This window comes from Sphaeramia orbicularis, chromosome 19 (genome assembly GCF_902148855.1).
Source record: "Sphaeramia orbicularis chromosome 19, fSphaOr1.1, whole genome shotgun sequence".
Lineage (NCBI taxonomy): Eukaryota > Metazoa > Chordata > Actinopteri > Kurtiformes > Apogonidae > Sphaeramia > Sphaeramia orbicularis.
In genome coordinates, this window is record NC_043975.1 from 35,633,638 (window position 1) to 35,651,242 (window position 17,605).

At 38.1% G+C, this 17,605-nt stretch overlaps 1 protein-coding gene across 1 annotated transcript; it reads left to right on the forward strand.

Annotated features, from left to right (window-relative positions):
* Positions 1-411: 411 nt before the first annotated feature.
* Positions 412-17,336, forward strand: med24 (mediator complex subunit 24). Its single transcript, XM_030121723.1, is given in 35 exon segments — positions 412-491; positions 760-890; positions 1,007-1,089; positions 1,183-1,221; positions 1,512-1,585; positions 1,833-1,861; positions 1,864-2,055; positions 2,267-2,378; positions 2,486-2,636; positions 2,871-2,984; positions 3,069-3,122; positions 3,495-3,577; positions 3,698-3,784; positions 4,006-4,064; positions 4,067-4,122; positions 4,520-4,621; positions 4,623-4,657; positions 5,215-5,252; positions 5,353-5,432; positions 5,614-5,659; positions 5,662-5,720; positions 5,722-5,793; positions 5,940-5,948; positions 5,950-6,025; positions 7,529-7,542; positions 7,885-8,060; positions 8,620-8,884; positions 9,999-10,180; positions 11,009-11,110; positions 12,106-12,142; positions 12,144-12,161; positions 12,163-12,208; positions 13,950-14,030; positions 14,578-14,726; positions 17,012-17,336. Coding segments are annotated over 35 exon segments (2,970 nt in total). The 5' UTR covers positions 412-489; the 3' UTR covers positions 17,129-17,336.
* The last annotated feature ends 269 nt before the right edge of the window (positions 17,337-17,605 follow it).

The following is a 17,605-nucleotide window of genomic DNA, read 5'->3' on the forward strand; positions in this document are numbered from 1 at the left end:
CACAACAAAACGAAGAAATACAACATAATAAAGTCTTAAAATCAACCAAACGATATCAGTCTTAAGGTTCGTGTTACCTTGTAGTAGTTAGGCTAGTGCTGTTTCACACCAAAAAGAAAGAAAAGAAGATGAAGCTGTGTTTTATGTAGGCGCTAGTTTTTTTTGTTTTGTTTTTTTGTTTTGTTTTGTTTTGTTTTTTTTTTAGGTTTTTTACCTTTTCGTCCTGACTTCACAAACACTTTAAAGAAAACACCAGAACAGTATATTTGCAAAGTGCGACATCTTGTGATACCAATAAATCATTGCGGCGAGTTGAGGCTCGTCTCCAATACCTGGTTGCAACCAATCAGCAGCGGGAATACTGAGACGTCACCAAATCAACCAATGACATCTTACATCTTTTAAAGTAAAAAAAAATGGCGTCGTCTGCTTTGTGAAGCGAAGCGTCTTTAAACAAATGTTTTTGTATTTTGAAGCATTAAGTTCGTAATGTAAGTATTATTGTACCCGATAACACAATTAACCTGGAATTAATTTATTTGCCGTTGTATTTTTGTGTTTCTTGGGAGGGAAATGCATTTTTTTATCTCAGTAAGTGAATGACAATAATAGCTACCGGCTAACATCTGCCGGCCGTAAACTGAATAAGGTGAAGTAAGCTAACGCTAATTTACTCTAAGAAGTTTCTCTAGAAATCCTGCCTTAAGTTAAAATGGATGTGTTTTGATATTTATTAATGCGCGCTGTTGCTTTAACCAGGATGAAGGTGGTCAATTTAAAGCAAGCCATTCTGCAGGCTTGGAAGGAGCGCTGGAGTGACTACCAGTGGGCAATCAACATAAAGAAAAACTTTCCAAAGGGAGCAACATGGGACTACCTAAACCTTGCAGGTTAGCAAAAAATATTACATTTCCCCAGCCATGACGCTAATGATTTGACTACACATTTTAAGTGTGATTTCCTGTATTTTTTCTGTTTGGTGATACATGTCTTCTGTCTATACCAGAGGCCCTGATGGAGCAAGCTTTGATTGGTCCCTCTCCTAACCCCCTTATTCTTTCTTACCTCAAGTATGCTATAAGTTCCCAGGTATGATAAAAGATATTATTATCACTAAGTGTTTAATTGAGTGGTGTCAAAAAAGTTATTATGACATGATGATATTATTGTTTGCCTCCCTAGATGGTGTCTTACTCCAGTGTGCTCACAGCCATCAGCAAGGTAAATTTAGACACATTCATCCATTCAACCTTTGTTTATCCTTGAATATACTAAAGTAGAGACCTTATTAACATTATACCACAGAAATATTGTTAAACAATGACACTGTAACATATTTGTTACTAAACCCAAACATTTATTGAAGGAATTACAAAAATCTGGATGAAAACAAGAGCACAAAAAATTATTGGTTATTGTATATTAAACACTGACTGAAGCAGTTCCAATATAAAATTCTAATCTCTTGCATTTTAATGAAGGAATGAATTTTTTTAATTTTATTCTCACAGTTTGATGATTTTTCACGAGAGCTGTGTGTCAAATCCCTATTGGAGATTATGGACATGTTCTGCCATCGTCTCAGGTCTGATGAATAATATTTTATAAATATATGTTTTTATGTTTTTGCTTCTCTCAGATGTGTAATGTCTCACCAAAATTCTCATGCTAAAGCTTTATTAAGTGTGAATAATCTTTATCAAGTTTAACTTTAACTTAACTTTTTCTAAGTTATTGTAGCTTTTAAAATGTGCACATTGTGTTTATTTTGTTGTACTGGTAATGTAAAATGACTTTTGCTGCTTACTACTTCTCATGTCTGACTTCTGAAGCTGTCATGGGAAAGCAGAGGAATGCATTGGCTGTGTCGAGCTCTACTTGGGGTGGTGGTGTGGCTGCTGCAGGGATGTGCTTTCTACTGTGAAAGACTGAGGGAACTGGGGCCATCAGCCAGCGTGGAGGCCAGTCTAAGAGCCTGTCAGGAGAGGCTGTACAATCTGATAAACAGTACCAAGAACAGAGCACTGGTGCACATTGCTCGGCTAGAGGAACAAGGTATTAGAATTGTGCATTTGTATGATTATATGTATAGTAGGATTCTGATTAATAATAACAATATTTCTGCATTCACAAAGCATAATTTTTGCCCCAATTATCATGGTTTGAGAAAGTTAGTAGAGAGACTCATTTTGCACATAGTACTTAATCTTGTAAATATTCCTGCCTAATGCAAGTATGGAAAACATGTTCTTATTTTTCTATATAGGCTCATGGAGCAATGTGGAGCAAGCAATGCTCAAAGTGACAGAAGGCCTCAGCAGTGTTCCTAACCAGACCATGAGGACTAAACTAGAAGAGAGCTTGTCACTGGTGAAAAGGTGAGCGTCAGGATTGAACTGTGGCATAACACAACATTACTGCGCTTTGGGCATCAACAACAGCATCACATTCAAACTGACATGCCTATTCTTCATCTCTTTCTCAGTATTCCCCAAATGCTGTCGGTGCAGTGTGACCCTGCAGTCCACGCCTCTTTCCCATCTGTCCATGCCTTCATCATGCTGGAAGGGACCATGAATTTGACAGGCGAGACACAGCCTCTGGTGGAGCAGCTGATGATGATCAAGAGAATGCAGGTGAGCCCAACTTGCAGAGAAATGTAATGTTAAATTTACCTTAGACAGCAGAGCAAACGTACAGCATAAGACCAGCACTTTCAGTGTTTAGGGTGATTTTAAAGTAATTCCATCTGTTAGGGCTTTGTAAATTATAGTATGTCAAAAAAACTAATTTTCTTGCTCCGCTCACAGACTAGTTACCTTGTTGTTTAGTTTAGCTCACCGTCTAATTTTTGCTTCTGTCTTTCTCAGCAAATTCCTGCTCCTCTTTTTGTGTTGGAGATCTGGAAGGCCTGCTTCACTGGCCTCATTGAGTCACCAGAGGGCACAGAAGAGCTCAAATGGACAGCTTTCACATTCCTCAAAGTACTGTCTTTAACACTTTTATCACCAGTGCACATGCCACATTGAGAACTTTGTCATTAGTTTTTTGGTTTTCTTTTCCCATAGATCCCGCAAGTTTTGCTCCGACTAAAAAAGTATCCTCAAGCAGACAAAGGACAGGTAAATATTTTATTCACCGAGTACACAAATACTCACCACTTAAATACTTGAACATTGTGGACATGCAACAAATATGGCAACAATAGAAAAATCTGAAATTAAATTATTACGTTACTGGCTTTCAAAGGTCCTTAAAGAAGAACATCCAATAATCAGAATTTTAGGCCTTAAAATGTTACAATGATTTTGACACCTTAAGAATTGGTTGGATTTATGGGCTGAAGCCTGTTGCAAATAATGAATTTGTAGCTATTCTGTATGAGTGTAAAGACACAGAGGTTGCAAGGGAAGTCAGAAAGAAAACATAAAGCTGTTATAATCTGTCTTTAAGTGTAATAAGAGAACTAAATGTGATGTACATATATTTTCTAGGACTTCATGGAGGATGTGAATATTGCATTCCAATATTTGCTCAAGCTCACACCACTGCTGGACAAAGCAGATCAGAGATGCAAGTAAGTGCCCCAGACACGTCTGATAATTAGTTTTATTGTCTGTGCAGTGGTGGGTTTTTAAACCCAATCTAAATGCCAACACTGTGATCTTATCATATGCATCTTATCTTCTTTACATAGCTGTGACTGCCTTGGCATGCTGCTACAGGAATGCAATAAGCTCGGCCTGCTGTCAGAGGCAAACACAGCCAGCCTCACAGCAAAACGGTGAGATGTCCTGTCTCCAACATCAAGCGGAACACCCCTGTTTTCTGGCTTTCTTCATGAATTTCTGAACTTTTGTTTAATATAATTATGGATTCATTTGTTCACCATATTCACACAGTATCATGTACTCTGTTCCTGTGCCCCTTCCCCTTTCTGTTTGTCTCTCATCTGCACCCACCACACATGTTCCCATCCCCCCTCCTGCTGCACACTTGATTTAGGACGGAGGACAGGGAGTATGCACCAAGGCTAAAAAACAGCAGAAAATGCCACATCCAACCCAACCAGGTCTCATTCTAAGAGCAGAGCCCACTGTGACAAATATCCTGAAGGTAGGAGCGTCATAACCTAATCCTCACTGTCTCAGGCTCAGTTTCTCAGACATGGATTAAGCCCTTTTTTCAATTTGAGATCTTCAATGAAACTTTATTTTTGTCTCAGGAGATGAGTAATCCATGTCTGGGAAACTGGAATATTACAGTGCAAATATAAACTGTCAGATTAAGTAATGGATTTAGATTTGATTACACTTTAATTCTTACAGTAAAGATGCCTCGCTTAGTTAGTGTTTATTGAAATGAATGTGAGAGAATAGTGCTTGTTTGAAAAAGAAACATGAAGACATTTCCAAGTAAATAGATTAGCTAAAGGTTTTCAGTTGCAAATGCATTAAAGTGTATTGGAATACAAAAAACTCATAATTATAATCCTTTGCTTCTTGTCCTCAGACGGTAGTATGCAGACCATTCAAAGTCCCCAGAGGGCCTTCTTGGGGTCCTTGGCCACATGTTGTCTGGGAAGAGCCTTGACCTGCTACTAGCGGCTGCAGCTGCCACTGGGAAAGCTCAAATCATTTGCCCGGAAGTTCATTAAGTAAGATATGGAGGTTAATGTACAACAGAGTTAAAGTTTGAAACAAATAGTGTATTTTGTGCTCTCAGTCATTGCTATATTGGGTATTTTACATCATGTTTAAGAGATTGAGGAAATGGTTATCAGGTCCTAAAAAAGTTTAAAATATAGTATTCTGAATTTTTGGGCTTAAAACAACATGATTTTAACAGATTTTAAAAAATGGATTAAGTATGAATTGGATGGCTTATTATTTGTATTTATAAATCGGGATTACTATGCTGTCTTCATTATTGGATTTATATCATCATTAAAAGTAGAGGCGGCCTTGGACTTTACTCCTGTATTTAACATTAATCGTATAAAAGCAATGAAGGACACGGGGGGATGAGTTTCAAATGCTTGTTAAAACCAAGGATAGAAACGATAGGATGGTTCCATTGTTGATGTTTGATGAAGTCTAACACAGATTAGAACAACAAGCTCATTAATTAGGCAGAAATCCTGTGTTTGTCCATTCGGGAAACTCCAGATTTGAACAAGATGTTTCATGTCTCATAATGTTTTCTTTTTCTAGGGTTAAATGAGTTTCCCAAGCACATCAGTGGAGAAGGATGTAAGTTTAAATGCAAGACTGATGTTTGCCAAGATGGGGATTTCTTTAAGTGACTTGCTCTTTTTGGAATGAGATGCTAAAATGTTCCTCTTTCCTTCAGCCAAATCTGCATCAGTACGGGCCCTGCTCTTTGACATCTCTTCCTCATGCTCTGTCATGTGTGCAGACATATGGCCTGAGGTTAGCATGACAGAATTAATATTTCTGTAGAATGTAACCTGTTCTTTCAGGGCAACGTAAAACTGCTAGTATATCATCTTGCTGTCATAATCTTGCCAACTAGATTGATAACTCGGTCATCTGCACATTTGTCAGTTAAGCCTGATTAGATTTCCAACTGTTCTTTGACTCTTGCCTCTAGGTGATACTGTCGACCCCAGCCTTCTGGGAGACGCCCTTCTTTGAAACATGCTGCAGACATGTATGCCTGAAGAGGGCAAGACTCTTAACCCAGACCACCCCTGCTTCGAGACCAGAGCCTGGCAAAGTGGAGAGCCTGGTGACCATGCTCAACAACTCCTCAGAGATGAAGCTAGTGTGAGTCCTAGAACTGGCTGTAATGCTGCTGCTGGGATGTCAGAGTAGTATGTATGGTGTTGTAATAGCTTATTGCTGTCTGTACCCTCATAGATGACAACAGATACTCTAAAAGGAATCCTGCTCAATGTTGCTCTGTTTTGCCATCAGGTGAAGTGGCCATGAAATCTGCCTTAACACAACCAGCAGCCATCTTGGGGAAGTTCTGAATGCATGGGAGAATGGTGTGCTTCCTGGTGGACGTCAGTGCAGGTATTTAACACATTATTGTTTTATGATTAATTTGAAATATGAAATGCAGTATGCTGCATTTTGTCTTTTGCTGTGACAGCTGATTCGTGACCAGATCGTAGCAGCTACAGCTCTATTGTAGTGTAACTAGTTGAACTACATTTTGTATTATTGTGGTGGTAATGTCACTGTTTTCAATCAATTGTTACTTCGTATTTGACTTTTATAAACTGGTTAACACAAGACACATGTTCTGTTGTCAGATTCAATTCAGTTTTATTTGTAGAGCCCAATATCACAACAAGGTCGTCTCACAGGCTTTACAGAATTGTTGAATATGAAAATAAGCAAACAGTCAAATAATAGTCAGGTAAAAAAGTTGATGAAGCAATTGGTGCATATAAGAAAGTAAAAACCCATGAAACTGATTTGAATGATTGTTCGCTTGACACTGTACCACATTGTCCTGGGTTTTGTTATCATTTCACTAAGTGCTTATAAGAAGTATACCTTCAGCTGTTTTATCGGAAATCTGTACTTAAACGGCCATAATCGTGTTCAAAGTTACAACGGCACCATAACACAAAAATAAATAAATTTAACTGTACAGTATGTAATTTCTGTCACTAGATGTCTCTGAATTGAAACATTTCAAGTCTCATAGCAGAAACCTTTTACAATAAAAGCTGTAAAACATAAACACTGTCAGGGATATGACACTTTTGACAGAAAGAAAAATTGGGAATTGAATTTGAACCTCAATGGAAATCAATATTATTTAATTTAAGTAAGTACACAAATCATTAATACACTAGCCATTACTACATGTTTCAGGATTGTTGTTATGTATTGTTCTAATTCTCGTTCGTGTTTTATCAATTTCCCTTCTGAAGCACTCTGTACTTTACCTGAAAAGTGCTCTGCAAATGAACATCATTATTATTATTATTGTTATTACCATTGACCCATAAAGACCCAAACGTCTATCACCGACCAAAAACATCTACTGATGTAAATGTTTAATACCTGTTAATTCACTAATCCTACATGTAAATAATTGGTGTAAAATGCAGTTTTTCATCTTTTCATGGTCATCAGATATGACCTATTTGGACATTCAGAGGCTCTGTAGTGACCATGGAAACACCGGCATCTTCTACAACACTGGTTGACCAAAAAACCCATCAAGTTTAATCAGTGACAGTGGATAGAAATGCTTGGTTTGTGTTCAGTTAATTATGTCTTTACTGAAAAAGTCACTTTTTCTTCAGTTTTCTTTGTTTTTGATTAAATGAACCTCAACTTTACTCTGAGCTTTTATGAACATCTGAATGATCAGTAAATTAAATACAGGAAAATACCTGATTTTCACTGAAAAACACAAAATAAAGGAAATAATATCATAATAAATGGTGAAAAATCACTTAAGAAAGGTTAAATTGAGAGAAAATCATTTGGAAGCTGACACAAAAGTAGCATGGGTCTTTAATGGTTAAGAAAAAAGTGAGTTATTATTGTGAAAGTAATCAAGTATCTAATCAAAACCTAAAATAATCTAGTGAGATTACATGAGGTGTGGTGCTTCATGTGATCCTCTGTCAGTAACTGTAATCATAACCTCTTAAACCACTAAGTATTTCTTCTTACTTTAGTAGTGTGATACATTAATCAAGTGATAGTGACGTCATTGTGGAAATGATGTTCGCAAACAACTTGCAACAGCTGTGACGTAGTGTCATGCTGTTGTTGTCATCTTGTCATTCTTTGTCATCGTTTAGTCAGAATGCCTCTGCCTTTGTACCCTGAGTCCTTCTAACCGCACCTTCCTTCCTCTTTCTACGCTGCCCTCTGTGTTTCCAAGTAGAAGATCACTGACAACATTAAGGGCAAAGTGTGTAGCATGGCCATCTGTGCCGTTGCGTGGTTGGTGGCCCACGTCAGAATGCTGGGGCGGGATGAGAGGGAGAAGCCCCAGACCATGATCCGACAGCTTGTGACCCCACTCTATGGGGAGAACACCCTGCAGTTCTACAACGAACGGTACAAACACATTTAGACACTGTGGTTCTATGACAAACACTACACATTAAACATTATGTTCTGGGCGTCTGTTCTGTACTTCAGAAGCCCTTAACCCCTAGTTCATCAGTTTCCCTAAATCCACAAGTTGAGGATGAGATTTTACCCCTTAGATACTGATATGAACTATTTTTAATGTCAGACTGAGTCTTTATTAGCTCACTGGTTGAAAGTCCATGAGCTGTTGTAAAGCCTCTGTGTCCATTGTTGTCGTCTTTTTCCGCTTTAGCAGTTTCTTCAAATATCTTCTCATGAAACTACTGGTCAGATTCATTTCAAATTTTATATGTAGCTTCCTTGGGACAATGTCTACAACATCTTTTCAATTTTTGATGAATTTTTTTTAAATATTTAAAATTTACCTTCACTTATTTCACTTCAGAGTTTAATCTGGAATACCGAAATAGAATTCCCAACAACTAGACAATAAACATCTTTTTAATTCTATTCTGTTCATGTAATATAGTCTAGTCTGGCATGTCCTAACCTGTTATATCTACGCTTCCTTTGGTTCCACCAGCGTCATAATCATGAGTTCCATCATGGAGCATATGTGTGCTGACGTCTTCCAACAAACGGGTGCGACTCTGCGCCCCCCAGTGGAGGGTCAGGAGCCCATCCCCTACCGAAACCTTCTGCCCGCCAAGGAGCCCATTCACACCGCCCTCAGCAAGCAGTTCCAGGTGGTGCTCCGCAAAGGCTGGGTGGACAGCCGAGCTCTGCATCTGTTTGAGAGTCTCCTCAACATGGGAGGGGTCTTCTGGTTCACTAACAATTTGATTAAGGTATGAAGGACAAGATAAGGTGTAGATAACTGTAACCTGTTTCTGTTTTAGTCTCCAAACACCATGTGTTGTTGTAATTTAGCAAATGTGTGGAAACCATGTGTGAGGGTGTTCAATCATGAATTTTGGAAATTTGAAATGTCCTGTTTATCTCATGGCTTTACTTATTTATTTATTTGCGCTAATATCCATGAACTGTAAATTGTACTGTAAGTATTCAACTTAATCAAACTAATTATGTGGTATGAATATTAGCTGACTGATTGGTTCTCCCTTGCGGCCCATTCATGCTCTACGTTAAAGATGCATATGTATGCGAACAGAGCGTTCTGTCCGTCCTCTGCCTTCATTACGTCCGTATTTCTGTCCGTCCTTTGGGAGTTAGCGGGTGCGAACTCAAATGGAGAATATGGAGCAGTAACACCAGGAACTGTGGAGACAGTGTTGAGAGTTGAAGGAAATAATTTCCATAAATGGTGGAACTTTTCAAAGAGTGACTGTGTGAGTTAGTGAAAAACTAACATATTTATAACAACTACCCTTCTCAATATCAACATTAATATCCACGTTAGTAATACCTCCTCTGTCATATCCATGTTTGTTATTATCGACTTTCTTCTTTTCAAAAAACTTTACTCTTCTTCGTGGTTTTTAGCCAGTATGTTAATTCAGAGCAGCGCCGTCTGGTGGATTAATTGACAAATGTTCTTTCTAACTCAATGGACGAATCTAAGTATAAAGGCAGGGACACTTGACTCCGTTTGAAACAGACACACCTGTTTATGTATGTGAAGCGAGCATGAATGGGCCTTAAGCCTTCCCTTCCTGGATAAATGTGCTCAATGAACATGTGATTTTTGTTTTACATCCATATTTGCTGCTCCTACATATTACCATTTTTTGCTTTGTCAATCAGTAGAACTAAATGAAATCCTCATAATGCATTATCCAATCCACATGCTCATAGAAATGTACATACATCTATGTGTGTTTCTATTTTACAGAGTTATTAAAAACTTCTTCACAATGATGCAAATAGAAACCATAAAAAGCTATAATAATGAAGCCAAAACCACCTGCACCACCTTATATGATTTATTGCATTTTATTTCAGGAGCTGCTGAAGGAGACTCGACAGGAGTGGGCTAATCGAGTGGTGGAGTTACTTTACAGCATCTTCTGCCTGGACACCCAGCAGATCACCCTCACTTTACTGGGCACCATCTTGCCTAACCTGCTGACAGACTCTGCACACTGGCACAGCCTGGCCGACCCCCCAGGAAAGGCACTGGCCAAGTAAGAAAGATCTACATACACACACTTGAAATCCGTTGAAAATGTGCAATCATTTACCTTTATCATATGTTTATATCTTGTATCTTGGACATTTAAACCAATATTTAAACTGAAGGAACAAGTTATACTGTAGTGTTATCTTATAAATTGTACATATTTGTGTTTTTTCACATTCAAACGTGTTAGTATTTTACTCCACCAGGATTAGGGATTACCTGATGATCACCCATGACCATTTATAGAATCCTGCATTCACACTTCAATCCAATATCCAATAAAATGATATTTTCAAAGAACTATTCTAGCTCTGATTCAGCCGCGTCTCTTAGTCTGTGGTTGTGAGCAGTGTCCCACCAACAGTGCAATATGAGTCTTATCAACACTCTAACGAAAAAGAAGATTGATTTATTTACTAGTACTTATTATTTGCAATAAAGACTGTTAAAATGTTGTTGACCTGTATTTAACTCTATTTGTGCGCCAGCTTGAAGCTATTTCAGTTCATACTATTAGATTTGCTCGAAAATGTAACACCGGCATTTTAATTATTCTTAAAACTTGCATCATTTCCATTGAAGAGTCTTCATTGATATTAATAACTAATATTGGTTTTTGCGAAAGATGGGCTCAACCGAAAAATATGCATTTATTATCCATTATCTATCTACTATCTATTTTGGCCTGTTGTCAAGGTACAGATGAAGACATCCCAGTTCGCGTATCAGTTTACGTGTTACACTTGTGTTTTAACTGCTTTGTGAATCAGCTGAATGATGGGATTGGTATTTGGGAGTGGGTTATTATTAATTTCCTGTCCTGACTTTTCAGGTTGTCTGTATGGTGTGCACTCAGCTCATACTCCTCTCACCACAAAGGCCCGTTCTCAGCTCGACAGCGCAAAAGACAGCGGGAGGATATTGAGGTAAAGCAGTCTGAGTTCATTTGTCCTTATCTGTCACTCATTAATCATGAAAATACAATTGTCATTGTCTGGAACTAATATGTTAAAGGAGTGATATTTTGCTTTTTTTAAAATGGAATTATGCATTTTAAAACATTTCCCTGTGGTCTACATAAACTGTAAATGCCATGCTTGGGTCTGAATTCTTCATTAATTAAACTCCACAGGCCCATCTTCAACAATATTTCTGACTAATGACACGAGAAAGGCCGTTTTGAGCGCTGGCCCTTTAATTCCAAATGAGTCACTTCCTGCCCCACCCCCTCCATGTTGTTGACTGTGTTTTCTGTCCCGTTCAGCCACTTGTGGTTGTTAATACAACCAACAACTAAACCTTTTAGGTAATCGGCTTGAAGTTTGGACGTATTTTCAGTTTTTACTACAACCTCTGCTGCTGATGAACAATTATGTCGTACTCAGAGAAATGTTCATCAGAAGTCTTGACCTTATATGTGCAAATGTTGTGATGTAACTAGTTATAAAATGTAACAATTTAGGCAGCAATTAAAACAGGTTGTAGAACTCTACTCAATTTTTCCGGAATGACTATTAAGACAGCTTTGCAGCACCTGGAGGGTTCGAATTCAAACTTTTTGAACTTTTAGGGTCCAAATACACAAATAAATGTGCCAAAGACTAATACAAGTGGGTTTAGCAAAATATGACCCAGTTAATTGTGTCATTTGATTTCTTGTAACTGAATGTAGAAAGAAGTAACCTCTCATAACCTTATAAGGTGCTATATTGTTCCCTTCAAGGTGGGAAATATCAAATGTACAGCAGCACCAAACAATAAACATCAAATACAATTGAAAAATAAAGAGAAGATAACAACAAAAAAATATGAAAACAAATTAAAGTTACTGATTTGTTAAAGTGACTGAATGACATAAATAGTAATAATAATAAAGTGTGCAGCAGGTGATATTGACAAATGTGGTCTTGTATATATTTTTCGCCACAGGACTACAAACAGCCTCTTTCCCCTGGATGACACTCAGGCCGTCTAAACTCATGCGTCTTGCTCAGCTCCAATGAGGACGAGCCTGTAGCTCTCTCCAGTCCAGGTCAGTCTGTACATGTCTGTGTTCATACCCTGTTGTACTGTGACGCCTGTGACCTTTCAGCTTTTCTCTAACCGAGGATTATGCAATACCAGACTTTTTTCACAAGGAATCCACTTCAAAGATCCTGTTACAAGCAAGTTTCTTCTTGAAAGCCCTTCTGGCTAAAAAGAATAAAGGCATTGACTCTCATAAACAGATGCCTCTCCATATTATCTGTGGAGTTTCTTGGGTGTCGGCACGTTCAAACTTGAGTGCTGTCAGCTAATGTGAGGGATTTAGCTTCTAACAATTCCACATACAGCGGAGAAGTAGATATTCAGAACCAAAGAGGACACTTGCATAAAGGTTTAAGTTTTAGGTACTTAAAATGTTTTGGTTTAGTTATGAAATTCCCAGTGGCTCAGAAAGGTGTGTTGCATGACTTAGGAAAGATATACTGACTGTAATAGTTGAAGCAAGTGACACTGAAACTAAAAAAGTGGTTATTTCAGTGTCAAGTGAGCACGTCCTGTTCCTTAGAAAGGTCATTTAGAAACTTAACATTCAATAAAACAAGTTCTCACTGGAAATGAAAATTACTATATTTAGTGTTCTATGTAAAATGCCTGGAATTACACCATTTACAGTAAACACACTGAGCTTTTTAAGAATGTATATGGTTCACATGAGGGATGCACCAATACCACTTTTTTCCAGACCGAGTACAAGTACTTATATTTGATTACTTGCAGATACTGAGTACCAATATGAGTACTTAATAATACCATTACGGTTCTTAGTTACTTTTAAAAATGTGCTTTATTGTCGTTGTCATTAGTCTGACTGTAACAAAGTACAGCTACTGACATGTAATGCGTTGGGATGAGCGTTTCTCAATCAATCCACCAGTGGGTGCCACTCATAATTAACCATACTTGCCAATTCCACGAAGAAGAGTAAAGTTTTTTGAGACAAAGAAGAAGAAAGTAAATAATAAACATGGCAACGAAAGAGGAGGTAATACTAATGTGGATGCTAATGTTGATATTGATGAAGGTAGTTGTCATAAATATGTCAGCAGTTTTTCTCTAACTCACACAGTCCCTCTTTGAAAAGATCCGCTACCTCCACGGTTCCCGGTGGTACTGCTCTGAATTCTCCGTCGGGGTACGCATCCGCAAGCACCCAGAAAACAGACAGAATTATGTACAGAATGTAGGCAGAGGACAGACAGAACGCTCCATCCATATCCGTCTGTGTCTTTAACATAACTTTCAGTCATTGTTACTTTTGTCACTGTTGTTTATTTTAAAAAATGTCCACACTGCTGACATTACTTCTCCACCACGTACCTGCTGCACTTAACTGTTAATGTCATGCGACTGTAAAATGGTATCGATGTGTTTGTATCGGAGCACTTTTACGAGTATGAGTAGAAGTACACATGCTCAGTATCAGACCAATACCTGATACTAGTATCGGCATCGATGCATCCCTAGTTCACATTATCTTACTCTACTAACTTACTAGTGACTCTATTGTAGTGGGAACTCCATAGTGTTATTTTTACAAACAGGAAGGTTATGTCAGATGTGATGGAAGGTCTTTCTTGACCTTTAGTCATGATTACATTTCAGACAACTTAAAGAATACCTCATCCTTAAACTTCACTGTTTCCTCTTTTTTTCTGTTTTCCTCAAAAACCAAAGCAGAATGACACACATTTCTAAATTTTGTTTTCAACTTTTGTATCTTTTCTTAGGAGACCGATCAATGAGTACTTCACTGTCTGCCTCCCAGCTCCACACTGTTAACATGAGGGACCCCTTAAACCGAGTCCTGGGTGAGAGCGCTGTCTGTCTGTACTGTGTGTTTGCAAACACAGGTTTACTCACCCCCCCCCCCCCAAAAAAAAATAATCTAACAGAGGCTTTGTGAAATGAACTCGTTGAATGTTACTATTTTTTGGTCATTTCTTTGACCATTGAATGTACTGTGAATGTTTGTTTTGGCATGCCAACGGTGGAAATGGTGTTTGATGTTGATTTTCCTGACCTGCAACTTCTCAGGTTACTGTTTAAGTGAAAGCAAGCAAGATTATGACTCAGCAAGTAATTGAACTTCATGACCTGAACCTGTTGACTTTGCGGATGTAAAAATGAGCATAGTGTGCTAACAGTTGTTGCACAAATCCCTCTATTTCACGACAAGTTTTCATGCAATGACTTGACATCCGCTGAGTTTTCTTTACACGGTATTTCAACATGATTTCCGCAGGTTTCTGTCACTCTATATTTGCAATAACATTCACTTCAGGAAACAATATAAACAAACACAGTAACATGTTTAATTACTGTCATGATGTAAGCTGCATTTTCTCTGCTTTTTAGCCAATCTTTTCCTGCTTATTTCATCAATCCTGGGTTCCAAGATGGCCGGACCTCACACACAGTTTGTGCAGAGTTTTATGGAGGAATGTGTTGAGTGCCTGGAGCAGGGAAGTCGTGGAAGCATCTTGCAGTTCATGCCCTTTACTATGGTGAGTTATGGGCCATAAGAGACTGAAACTAGACAGCTTGCGATAAGGAAGGAGAGGAGTGTCTGTTACGTAAGAAATGAGAAGGAGGGGTTTGACATTCGTTGATAAGCTTCATGCTGATGTTACTGATTGTAAATGTAATGGTCTTAGTTTGTTGCATGCTACGTGAGTTCATTTTGGGTCGTTTGTCTGAACTTGTTTTATTGCATCTTAATGCTACTAGTCGGTACTATTATCTAGACATACAAGACAAGGTGACATCTTACTGTGTGCTGCAAACTAAGCTATTACATGCTGTAACTTGCAAATATTTTTGAACTCAGTGGAAAAACAGGCTTGAAAGGATGGTCACAGAAAACCTTGACATGATCATAGTATAAGTACTGTATATACCCGTGAAATAAAACCACTGAATATAGTGTCAAAGTGGGTAAAAAGGGCAAAAATTAGTCATTATTAAATGATGTTCTAATAACACATAGCGACTATACAATGATTAAAATATATTTGTAAAGAGAAGCTGAAATTGGGCAGAAAAATGCCACAATATGAAAATACCAAACCTTCCTTCTGGAGTTCTCCTTGTCCAAATCAAAAGTAAATTATGTTACTAAATGTAGTTGGAGACAAACCTGAGATGATTTCATGCTGTTACGGAAAACTGATGCCACTTTTCCAAACTTGTGTATCAAGACAAGACATGTCCAGGTCGCATCTGACACAATCTGATCATCAACTGGTAATTACAGCTGACACTCGCATGTTTAAATCTACCAATCAGAAAACAACCGTAACTGGACAAAAACTGGTATCATACAGTATATTTTCTACATCTTGAAAATCCAAGGAAGGGTACATGCAGAAGTCTAATGTCTTTTCAGACCACTTGAATTATAAAATGGGGAATGGTAATTAAGGATTTTTGCCCAGTGACACTAAAAACAACTAACCACTGCAGTTTTAAGGCTTTCAAGTGTTAGGTACAAGGAATAAAAAAAGGTAAAGGGAAAATGTGCAGTTATACATGTACAGAATCTTTTAGCTTCAAAGATCTATTAATAATAATTAATAGATTGTAGATATCAAAGAACTACAGGGGTCCATAAAGTCCATAAAGTCAATTTAATGGTGAACTTTATGACCGCTCACCGGTGCCTCTGATTCATGTCTTCATGTCCAGTAGTCCATTCATGTGTCACGGTGAAACCAGAGCTCCACCAAAGAGCCGATATGTGACACACTATTACAAGGAAATGCGTACGCTAGATAACTGTGGTGTTTTTATACCGCTGTTTTCTTTTACATCACAATGCAAAACAGGAATTTATTTATTTAAAAAACAATTAAAAGGGCACTTTTTTCAACAAGACAAAAAGGGCAGGGGCTCAAGCACCTTTGGGCCCTGTGTGTGCACATGCCTGTTTTAGATGACTGTATACAAGCAGTCAAGGTTTAAGAAAGGGTTCTATTGTTCAGTAGAGAAAGTGTTATTTTATTCTGTACAGTGATATAATTTATTCCTACTGTGAAATTCAGTTGTTGCTGATGAGTAAAATACAGCAAAAAACAGTTCTTTTTACGCACAAAACATGTACTGAAAGCGAACCGAAACCATAGCCCAAAAACGCGTTATGGACCGTAATGTGGGCTACCTGTACCGTTGCACCCCTAGTAGGTGTGCTGTATATTTTCCTGCTTTTTTGTCCTTTGCCAATCATACCTATGATAGAATGGGATGTGTAAATCTTACAATTCATATCAATTGCTTTTGTAATTTTTTTTAATTGTAAAGAGACTTTGTGGACACCCTGTATATTGATATGACACACAGTTACAAATTTTGGTTTGAAGAAAGTGAATTGGTCCATCTTTACAGCGTTGTTATTAGAAAGCTTTATTATCTGCTGCATCAGGTGTGATTGACACTTCACTCACCGGCCGTGTCAGACTATTTAAGCTTGTTAATCAAATAAAGCGTTGTATTTCCTTAGGTTAAGTTTCATTATGTTTACTGTTTTTCCATTAGTATTAGTTCACCCATAACCACTAATCTTTCTGCAGTTCCAACTTATGGTCACTTCTGGCTCTAAAAAAAGCAAACATGAAAACAGCCAAAGTACAAACTGTGGCTTCAAAGTCACAGTTTAGACCCCAGTGGAGGATGTCACAGCCGATTCTCAATTATAGTCGATGTATCTGATAAATCATGCCTACATTTCTTAAACCCTTGGGTGACATGAAGCTGCAGAAAAAATCAAAGCACGCTGGTCTCTCTGTACGTCCAGGTCTCGGAGCTGGTGAAACTTCCTGCTCTTGCCAAACCTAAAGTTGTCCTGGCCATCACTGATCTGACGCTGCCACTGGGAAGGAGAGTCGCTGCCAAAGCTATCTCTGCTCTATGAACCGACTCTAAACTTATCACCGCAGCAAACTGACCCTCCAACAGCTCAGCCGGATCAAGCACAGAGGAGAGATAAGAACCCGATTGAATTACTATTTGCAATTTCTGTTAATGTTGTTTTGCTACTGTCTTTTTTTTACATGTTCTTTTTCTTACTCGAAGAAAACTATAAATGTTTTAAAATAAAACACCCCATTATGAAAATTTTCTTTTTAGTTGTTTGCCATTATTTTACTGACTCATACTTCAAATCATACAGAATTGTAGTCATTGTGTGGTGTGTGTTTTTCACATGCGCTTCAACCAACTGTCGTCATAGTCAGTTGAATGGTCACATGTTACTGAGGTGAACACATGACACCGCCGGGAACTTTGGACCAATCCTGTGAATGAGGATCCTCCTGGTCATCAGCCAGCCCTTGCCACATTTCCTCACACAGGAAGCACTGCAATAACACCTCTATTTCACTTTTAGTTG